At 33.2% G+C, this 10,802-nt stretch overlaps 1 protein-coding gene across 1 annotated transcript; it reads right to left on the bottom strand.

Moving 5' to 3' along the window:
• Nucleotides 1-632: 632 nt before the first annotated feature.
• LOC21401006 (myb family transcription factor PHL5) lies at nt 633-2,846 on the bottom strand. The gene is made up of 6 exons (XM_024169589.1): nt 2,547-2,846; nt 2,308-2,440; nt 2,109-2,218; nt 1,139-1,254; nt 966-1,026; nt 633-833 (listed from the first exon to the last, which is right to left on the bottom strand). Exons 1-6 carry the CDS (start codon nt 2,844-2,846, stop codon nt 633-635), a joined length of 921 nt encoding a protein of 306 aa, XP_024025357.1.
• Between the last annotated feature and the right edge of the window lie 7,956 nt (nt 2,847-10,802).

Genomic DNA, 10,802 nt, shown 5'->3' with positions numbered 1-10,802 from the left:
TATATTATAATTATATATATTATATTATAGTATAATATAATATAGTCGTAGTTTTTAATTATCCACAGTAATTTAACCTCGTAATTTACCAAACGTTATTACACTAATTTTTGAACCAGCACAGCTACTATAATTATAGTTTATCAAACACTTAACTACTTTTTATATCAACTGCTTTTTCATTCAACACAGTTAAAAGTAAATTTTTTAAGATCTGCAGCAGTATCTAACTAAGCCTAAGCCTATGACTACCCGGGGGGCGACGATAATGTAAGATGCAACGACAACATATTGGCCAAACGATATACAATTTTACAAACAACAAAACTGGGTGGGACTAGGAACGACTAACGAGGACATATCACATTACAAACCGCATCATTTTTAAAAACTACAGAAACAAAGAGAAGACGAACGCATATCATGTGAACGGCAGTATAATGTGAAAAACGACAATGTATCCTATAAATGGAAACGACACATATCATGAAAACCACTTGACCAAAATAAATTTTACAAAAGGTGAATCAGTAAAAACGAGAGGCCTTACAAAACTATTGCATACGCGAATAACTAGGATTTGACATTCCCCAGTTAGAGTAAATACAAACTATTTCTGGCTCATCAGATGGCTAGATAATATTAGAAAAGTGGTAACTTCCAGAACATTCTGCGGTCGAAAAACTATTGCACGGATCATCTTGCATTTGAGAATCGGCTGTGATATGCATAGACTTCATCAAGAGGTTATTGTTTGTTTTTTGTTGCTGTTGAAGCATCATTTTCATTTGCTTTCCTTGTTCTTCAATAAGCAGCTGCAGATTGTGCTGAATCTGACCAAAGATATATATAAGACCTCGAAATCAGCTTTTTTAAATTTGTCTCTAAAAGGACATTGATATTATTTCAAGATCACAATTTCATTAACAGATAAATTTATTATAAATTAAATCATCAATATATACCTCTAGTTGTTCATGAAGACGATTATTGACATTTTGCAGTGCTTCCTTTATATGCATTCCACTGCCAAATTAACAATTTAAAGCCAGAAATTAGTCAAAGACACAATATGGTTTTGAATGTTAGAATATTTCTTTTTTATTAAATCATGAGGTTACAATAAAACAAATTATACCTTTTCATGTCCAGTGTGCCATCTGAAGTGGCTATGTTCTCAGATTTTTCTGCAATATAGAACACAAAGATTTGTATCGATATCGAGTTATTAGTTATAATCAACAATTTGTAGCTCTGTGAAGGGAACACTATGAAAATAGCAACTTATCAATAAGTTCACGTTGAGCAAAGATATTCAAATCACATATCCAATTTTTGTGTCCCAAATAGTGTCTAACTAATCATATTCTGTCGTGTTATTTAATAGGCTCAAACATTAATAAAGCACGAAAAATTCAACTAAATTTCAAAATTTTTAAACGTCGTCGTATGATTTGATAGGTTAGACACCAATTTAAACATCAAAATTAGACAAGCCATCACCTACCATGCACTCCCTAATTATCAACACACATTTGGTACGTGCATTAGTGGCCTAAATTCCTTCCATATTGCTAAAAAAAATTTCCTATTAAAACTATGAAAATACTTGACAACATCACTTATTAAGCACCATAACTATAGAAAGTGAACTCCAACTATTGCCCCCATACTGCGGAACCCTCTAACATTCGTTGTTAATTTTAGCCCACACTAGTGTAAAAGAAAGTGCTATATGATCACACACACAAAAACAAACATATCAGAATTACGTAGTCTATGTTTTATAGTTTATATTTGGTGGAAATAGTTTGTAAGAGGTTACCCTTCTTATAATCTGCTATGTGCTTTGAAGTCCGATATTTCTGCGGTTATAAAAAATCAAAGGATGAGGAATCAGGAACTAAAATCACGTTGACTACTCATTTAACTGAACCGATTTTTAAGTGTATAAAAAAGAAAAAAAAAGTAATAAAAGCAAATAAATAAATTCACTGCCAGGCTTATATTGATATATTTATATACAAGCATATAGTTCCATAAGTATCATATGAATGCGTACGTATGTTAATTAATACAGTGAAAGTGGTGGTAATTAAATTAATTACCTGCAAATGGCTCTTGATATGAAAAATAGTCAACATATTCTTGTTCATAAGCTTCAGTATGTTCTTTGGCGTTGCCTCTATATAATAAAATGCTTGATCAATATTCTCCACTGAATAACAATTTCCCTTGTATTAATTGAGCCAAAAAATAATAAAAAATAATAAAAAAAACCATGTCGTATATATTAGTATTACTTACTCTCAGCTCCACCAAGACGATTTACACACTCCACGAACTGCTCATGAAGATCTTCAGTCCATTTTATTCTCTGTTTATTAGCACTAATTCTCGGAGCTTCCTTGGAAGAAGTATAAAAAACAACCCCATTTCGCTAATCAAAATGAGAATTAAGTTATTAATTAACCCTTCAGCTTAATTACAATTAATTAAGTAGTACCATTAAAGAATAGTAAGCATTAATCAATTAATATTCTTACCTGATGATCAAGAATATAATCATGATGATGTCCATCGGAAAATATTGGAAACTCCGTCCCAACCGCGCGGCTTGTTGTGAAATCTTGGGCCGAAGATTTTGGAGACTTTTGAGATTGCTGATCATGATGATGATCATCAGCTTCATTATGATCAATAGTAGTGAAGGAGTTACCTTCAGAAGAATAATAATCAGGACTGAATATTGGGAGGTTCTGCGAACCTTCAAGCTCGAGAAACTCGGAGAAAAAATTAGGAAGATCACAATTTTGATGCTTACTGTAACTCTGTTGAGAGTTCATGTTGTTTTGAAAGTACTCTTGGTGAGGATGAAGGCAGAAACTGGTGCTAGCAATTGGAGTATATATAAAGTTCTGTACATAAAAAACGAAAATATAGGTAAGTATTTGCTGTTTCTCCTGCGAATGTGTGTATATATACAGGACATTTTGTACACCAAATATGTACGTTCTACATCACAAGACTGAGCAAACTAAAGTTGCAACATTTTTTTAGTCATCAAATGCATGAGCTCATCCAACAACATCTTTGTAGTCATTACCATAGCAGAAAAAATTAAAATTAAAATTTTATTTATATACAATGCGGAATCCAACAATTGCCCTCTCAAACTCCAAGTCGCTCTCTGTTTGACCTGGTTGGTAGTCATTACCACTAGCGGCAGTTAATTTTTAATTCTCTCTTTATTGGCAAAAGGATCTATAATCCAGTAAAATGTACAATACATGATAATGTCCCTTGTCTTATCTATAATGTCCCTTGTTTTACCTATAATGCATGATAATGTCCCTTGTACGGAAAAAGAATTCATGCTAAGTATAAATGTTACACGTTCATGTCCCTTGTTTTATCACACACCAAAAAGGAGGTGCTTGTACGTGTGCTACTTAATTTTTGGACATGCCTACTGACTTTCTTTGTTTTTTATTTTTTCAGCCTATCTGAACTGTGTTAGAATATATATATAATAATGTGCGCCTCTTTTTATCCCAAGAAAGTGAACTATATGTATTATAGGTACGATCTTTGTACTAAATAATTAATCTTAAGAGATGCTGTGAACAACAATGCAAATAAATCTTGCTGAACATCAACTAGCTAAGTCAAAAACAGTACAAATTGTACTCGTTTCTGATAGATAACAGTACAAATTTGTACCAGCTTAATTGGGCTTAATATATGTGGATCCAGCATGGCAAGAGAGTAGATTCTTTTCCCCAATAATAGCTTTGAGGGTATACGCTTGTTCACTTTTCCTCTCCATATTTGTCTTTAGGGTCTTTGACGTATTTACCCCCTCAACTTATTAGTAAATTACCCCTCACATTTTTAATTTTAGTAAGTTACCTAATCAACTTATAAAGTTGATGCAATATGCCCCATTTTGACGACGATTATGTTAAAAGCTAAAAACTTTAACATTTCAATTCAAATGCAACACAAATCTTTCAATATCTCAACTTTTAGGGCTTGTTCTTTTGAGTGAAAAACTCAAAAAAGGTAACTCGAGTTACAACTTTATTCGAGTTCATATTCTTTTAAGTTTAACTCGAGTTTATGACTAAAACTCGAGTTCAAATTTCCCCTTCAACTCGAGTTCAGAAACTCGAACTCAAATTAATGAACAGTATTTTTTCTATTCTTAAAAATGCTATAACTTTTTCGTTTTAATTCTGATTGAGATGATATTTTTGTCTATGTGTTGACAATGAAAAGATGAATAAAACCCAACCCATATACCCTATTCAAATTTTTCATCAGCATTGAGTTTTTATTAAAATACTATCTAAATACAAATTCAAGTTTTGACTCACTCAAACACAAATTCAAAAAGATTTTTATCTCAAACCATAACTCAAATGTATACAACCAAACACAAACTCAAGTTAGAAGTTCAACTTAAGTTATAACTCAAATTCAACTCAAGAATTATACTCAAATTAAACTCCAAAAGAACAAGCCCTTAATCTCTTAAATCTAATAAAAATTTGAACAAATTTAGTTAAATTGTGTACATTGTAACAAATTTATAAATTTAGAAGGTAACTTACTAAAATTAAAAATTTAAGAGATAATTTACTAAATCGCAACAAATTTAAGAGCAATTGTGCCCAAAACCCTTATCTTTACTAGTTCGGAGCACGTCCAAAGATTGTGCGTGCAAGGCCAAAGATTCAACAGAAAAAAAATTCAAAAATCGGTATTTGTTTATTTAGAAAAAAAATTAGAAATCATGATGATGAAAAAATAGAGACAGCTAAAGTTTTAGAATCCATATATTTGTATTATGATGAAAGTGCATGATGGTTTAATTACCAAAAATAAATCTTCAAAAATTTTATATTATTAATAACATATCTATATTGAAATATACAAAAAATTTATCAATAAACAAATTAATGGTCAAATAAGTGTGAACAAACAGTCCCAAATAAAAAAATGCTAAGAGAAAAACAGATAAACCTTAATAACATATCTATATATTTGAGAAAAGAGAGTTGACATCATTTACATACATTAAATCCTTAAATACTTTGAGGGTAGAAAAACGAAAAAAGAAAAGAAAGATAGGAATTAAGCTCTTATCTATGTAGTGGTTATCTATTTGTTTGCTAATTATAAAACACAAAATACATCGATTCGTCAGATTGATCCGTTAAATCCAATTCAATCTGAAATTCTGGATTGAATTGAAAAACCTATGAGTCCATAAATGGATAAAAGAAAGACACATGTATAATAAAGTCCATATTTAAAAGCTACATGGCAAGACGCTTCTTTAAGCAATCAATGACACACCTTCAAGTATCTGTTTGCTACATTTAAGCAGGCAAAGGCATATGTTAAAGCAGGAATTACAGAGTTTTAGAAAATATATCTACTTCAAGATTTATTATGTAAATCCCAAATTTATTCCATAACTAAATCTAATACACGTGGAATTTATCGAGTTTACTCTATGAAAATTCTAAATTGTCCTACTTTATCAATATTTGCTTACATGTCAAAATAAATTCAATTAATTTTCCTTTAAAAATATAATCATAGAAAATATGTAGGAAAGAAGCAAAAAGAAAAAAAAAAGAAAAAGAAAAAGAAAGAAGGGCGTCTATTGCATGAAAGATTCAAAAATAAAAGCCTTCTAAATAAATAATGCAGCATAAGTATAACAAACCGTTTATGTATTTTTTGTAATAGAAAAAACAAAACAAAGTAAAGAAGAAAGAGGGCAACATGAAAGTTGGCCTAAAAGAAGAACCAAGGTGAGGAAATGAAAGAGTGAGTGAGCACAACAATAAAGGCCATTTGCGACAATATTTTTTGTGACGACAAATGTCGTCGCAAATAATACGATATTTGTGACGACATGTCGTCACAATTACTCCCCATTAAATAAAATAACCATGTCGTCGCTAATAACTTAAATGTCGTCGCAAATAATTTTGGAGCGTAAATTTCAATGACGCAGATTTTTACCGCCAAGGTAATCCATTTTTACGACAACAAGTCGTCACAAATAATAAGATATTTGCGACGACAAATGTCGTCGCAAATAATTTCATGTTATTTGCAACGACATTTTCTCTTTGTCGTCGCAAATAATCTTTATAAGATTTCACCAAAAACTAAATGAAGGAAAAATGATTATTTGCGACGACTCAAAAATTATTTGCGACGACATTATGTCGTCGCAACTAATTGCCAGCTGTGACGTATTTGCGACGACATTTTAAATTTATTTGCGACGACATTGTCATTGTAAATAAGTCTGATCTAATATACCCTATCTTCTTCTTCTTCTTCATTTTCCCCCAACGTTTTCTCTCCCACTCCTGCAAAATCTCTCTCTCTTTGCCTCCTCTTCCCGTCGCTGCCTCAGCCGCCGGCCCTCTTCTCTCTCTCTTCCTTTCTCTCTCTCTCTTCCGACCCCTTCTCTCTTCTTCCCCTCTGACAGGTTTGGGTTTTCTCCTTTTTTTTCTTTTTGTAAATTTTGTTTGGTTGCTGAGAAAATGGAAAATGGAAGAAGAATCGTGCACGTTCGAGAAAATTTTATTGCTCTTGTTTTGCTTATCGAGTATGTGCTTGGATTGAGTTACGAGAATTTTGATGCTCTATGAGTTGAATATTGGGGATTTTGTTTGGGAATTTTGTTCGAGTTTAGTCATTTTTTATGGTTCTGAGAATGTGAAAATTTAAATTTGCATTGATTAATCAAGAATTGTGTCTATATGTTACTTTAGATGTTAATAAAATGTTAATTTCGGTGTTTGAAAATTATGTTCGATGTTTCAATTTGATGTAGGCGTTTGATTTTTCACCTTCGTCACTGTTTGCCCGGTTCCTCTGATGTAATCCCACTATTTTCAGCCCCTGTTTAGTGGGTTTGAACTTTGTAAGTTTTTTATATTTATTGTACTTTTAGTTTAAAATTGTTGTAGTTTTTGGTTGTATGAATTCGCGATTATGATTTTGATATTTGAACTATGATTTTCTTATATTGTTGAAATTTAGTATATGTTTGTGATTCTTGTTTGGGTGGCACATCTTGCAGCTATGGTGTGCCGAAATCTTTTAAAGTTATTTTTCTATGGGTTTAGATTTTTGGATCATAAGAAAAATAAGCCGTTATGCTGCCGAAATTTAGTTAGAAAACGAGAATTTTAATAAGTTCATTAACAAACTTTAATGAATAAAATTTAATTGTGTTAATAAAGAGTAAAATTAAAATTAATTAAACACATTAATAAATTATTGTGTCTGTTGTTGTGTATAGTTAAAATGCCGATTGACAACAGTTGGATTTATTTGAGGAACTGATTGTCGGATCCATATTGGAATGGGTTATCTGCTTTTATTGAGGTTGCCAAAAATTATGAATCTTCAAGTGGCCATATCAGCTGTCCTTGTGTAAAATGTAGAAACCATGAAATGCATATAGTAGAAATTGTGAGAGCGCATATACATTGATTTGGTTTTGATCCATTGTATAGTACATGGATTCACCATGGTGAAGTAGAAGCGGTTTCAGGTGTCGACCCAATAGTTAATCAACCAGTAGACTAGATGTTTGCAGTCTTACAAGATGTTGCTGGGATTAATGATGATCATGAAATGTTGGATGAGACGCATGTGGACCTAGAAGATGCACAATACGCTGAATTTAAAGATCTACTTTCTGAGCTCCAGGTGGGATTGTATCCGGGCTGCACTAAGTATTCATCTTTAAATTTCTTAGTGAAATTGATGCATTTAAAAGTGTTATACAAGTGGCCTAATGAGTGTATGGATGCTCTGTTAAATCTATTGAAAGATACATTCCCGAATGTGAAATTACCTTCTTCTCATTATGAGTCGAAGAAGCTCATGAGTAAACTTGGACTGGGTTACGAAACAATTCATGTCTACAAGTACGATTATGCTTTGTTTTAGAAGGAGAACGCTGATCTACAAACGTGTCCAGTATGTAAAACATCCCGTTGGAAGGAAAAAAAAAGACAAAGGGTACTAAACAAGTGCTGTGAAAAGTACTACGTTATTTCCCGTTAATAGATTGGTTGAAGCGTCTGTACGGTTCTCGTCACACAGCTAAAGATATGACGTGGCACCAACGTGGGCGTTCAAATGATGAAGATTTAATGTCTCATCCAGTCGATGGTAATGAATGGAAGGAGGTAGATGAAAAGTATCCTGAGTTTTCACGTGAGCCGAGAACTGTTCGCTTAGGGTTGGCCGCTGATGGTTTCAATCCTTTTGGGAACATGAGCCTCTCATACAATATGTGGCCGGTGGTTTTAACGGCCTACAATTTACCTTGTGGTTATGCACTAAGGATCCTTATAAGATGTTGACATTGTTGATTCCTGGCCCAAATGCACCCGAAAATGATATAGATGTTTTTTTAAGGCCCCTTGTGGATGAGCTAAAAGATTTGTAGAATGAAGGAGTAATTGTACGTGACACAGTTTTGAATACATCATTTCAGATGCGGGCTGTTTGCTCATGACAGTTAATGATTTTCCTGCTCGTAGTAGCTTATCTGGATTGAGTGGTCAGGGCTATTTAACATGCCCAACTTGCAATGATGCAACCCCTTCAAAGAGGATAACAAGTAAGACTTGTTTTGTTGGCCATCAACAATAGCTTCCTATTAATCATGGGATGAGAAAGAATAAAAAGTTTGATGGTAAGGTTGAGAAACGATCTCCACCGGCTCGAAAATCTGTTCACCAAATCTTAGCTTAGTTAGAAAATGTGTTAGTCATAGTGCCTGGTAAATATGAAAAGTATTGTGGTAACAAGCGGAAAAGACATGCAAGCGAGCTTAATTGGACAAAGAATAGTATCTTTTGGGAGTTGCCTTATTGGAAGTCATTGTTGTTACGTCACAACTTAGATGTCATGCATATTAAGAAGAATGTATGCGACAACTTATTGGGTACAATTCTAGACATTGACGGAAAAAGTAAGGATACGGACAATGCGAGAATCGATCTGCAACATATGGGGGTGCGCAAGGAGTTGCATTTGTACAAAGACGGTGATCGTTGGATGAAACCACATGCGTCTTATACACTATCTCCAGATGACGGTAAAAAGTTTTGTGATTTTTTAAAATCAGTAAGGTTTCCTGATGGATTTGCTTCAAATTTACAAAAAAAGGGGATCGAAGGGAAGAATAAGATTACTGGGCTAAAATCACATGACTATCACATCATAATGTAACGATTATTGCCAACAGGGATACGACCATTCATGAAGAAAGAGATTGTTGATGCAATAACATTGCGAAAAAGTGATTTAGAGAAAGCTCAACAAGATATGTGAGCCCTTCCACGATGTTTGGAAGGACATTAGCGACATAGACAAGAGGACAATTCAAGACCGGATGCTGGTATTTGTTTTGCTTAATAATTTGTATAGTTTATACTAAAGTTAAACATAACAATGCGTTTTAACGATGTGAAACAGTTTTGCAAGGACTGGTTTAACATCAACTGCAACTATAAGAATGATATTCTGAGGTCCGTAGTTGATAGGGAGGCAGCAAAGTGCTACAAGGACTGGAAAAGTTCCCTGCACAGCCACTTCAAACGCTATGGTAGAGACAGTCTCCCGAGTAACATGAGGAATCCACTTCATTGGGATCGTTGTTGCGATAGGTTCTCCACCGACAAATTTCAAAGTTTAACATCAACTGCAACTATAAGAATGATATTCTGAGGTCCGTAGTTGATAGGGAGGCAGCAAAGTGCTACAAGGACTGGAAAAGTTCCCTGCACAGCCACTTCAAACGCTATGGTAGAGACAGTCTCCCGAGTAACATGAGGAATCCACTTCATTGGGATCGTTGTTGCGATAGGTTCTCCACCGACAAATTTCAAATAATTATAGATTTGTTACAACTTGATGATTTTTATACATAATTTGCTTAATTTTACTATTACTTATTATAGTTAATCATAAACATAAAATATCAGAGACAAATAAAACTAATCGTAGCAACCAAAAGTATCCAAGCTTACATGGTCGGATATCGTACTCTCAGCATCGCGATAAGAAGGTTAGTAGTTATTTTTTCCACTTCATTAAAATGAAGTCATTATTCTAAAGTTATTTTTTGACTTCATTGTCGTACTTATATGTTTGTGATGATTGTTCTGGGTGGCACATCTTGCAGCTATGGTGTGCTGAAATCTTTTAAAGTTGTTTTTTTACAGGTTTGAATTTTTGGATCATATGAAAAATAAGTCATTACGCTGCCGAAATTTAGTTAGAATTTAAGAATTTTAACAAATGTAATTTATTTGACAGGTCAGTACGGAGACCCAAGAGCCGATGTCTGCAATAGACAATTGGGGGGACATGCATCGTCGCGGGGCCTCTTGGGTTAATTTCCAAGCGAAACAGACTTTTGTAAGTATTTTTATTTTTCATATTAAATTTTTTTATACTAAAATAGTAGTTTTATAACACGTATAAACAATTATAATGTCTTATTATGTAGAACACCCTGGAGGAGGAGAGACAAACGCAGAGAACACAGTCTACTTCAAGCTCGACTAGACCCGCCTTTGACGAGCATGGGGTTTTGGAGGAAGTTTTTTTTGGGAATAGTGTCCTAGAAGCATGAGATGTAATATGATATTTATTATTTAATTAATAAAAGAGTTTATTCATCATTTTATGTGCATATATTTATGAATATTTTATGAATATCAAATGAAAATTCTGTGATT

Source organism: Morus notabilis, unplaced genomic scaffold (genome assembly GCF_000414095.1).
Source record: "Morus notabilis unplaced genomic scaffold, ASM41409v2 Scaffold989, whole genome shotgun sequence".
NCBI lineage: Eukaryota > Viridiplantae > Streptophyta > Magnoliopsida > Rosales > Moraceae > Morus > Morus notabilis.
This window is presented reverse-complemented; position numbering and strand designations above follow the sequence as displayed.

Coding starts and splice junctions, on each gene's coding strand:
- LOC21401006 (XM_024169589.1), bottom strand. CDS start 2,846: ATGAACTCTCAACAGAGTTACAGTAAGCATCAAAATTGTGATCTTCCT. Junction 2,219..2,307: donor TCGTCTTGGTGGAGCTGAGA/GTAAGTAATACT, acceptor ATTGTTATTCAG/TGGAGAATATTGATCAAGCA. Junction 1,255..2,108: donor ATATCAAGAGCCATTTGCAG/GTAATTAATTTA, acceptor TTCCCTTCACAG/AGCTACAAATTGTTGATTAT.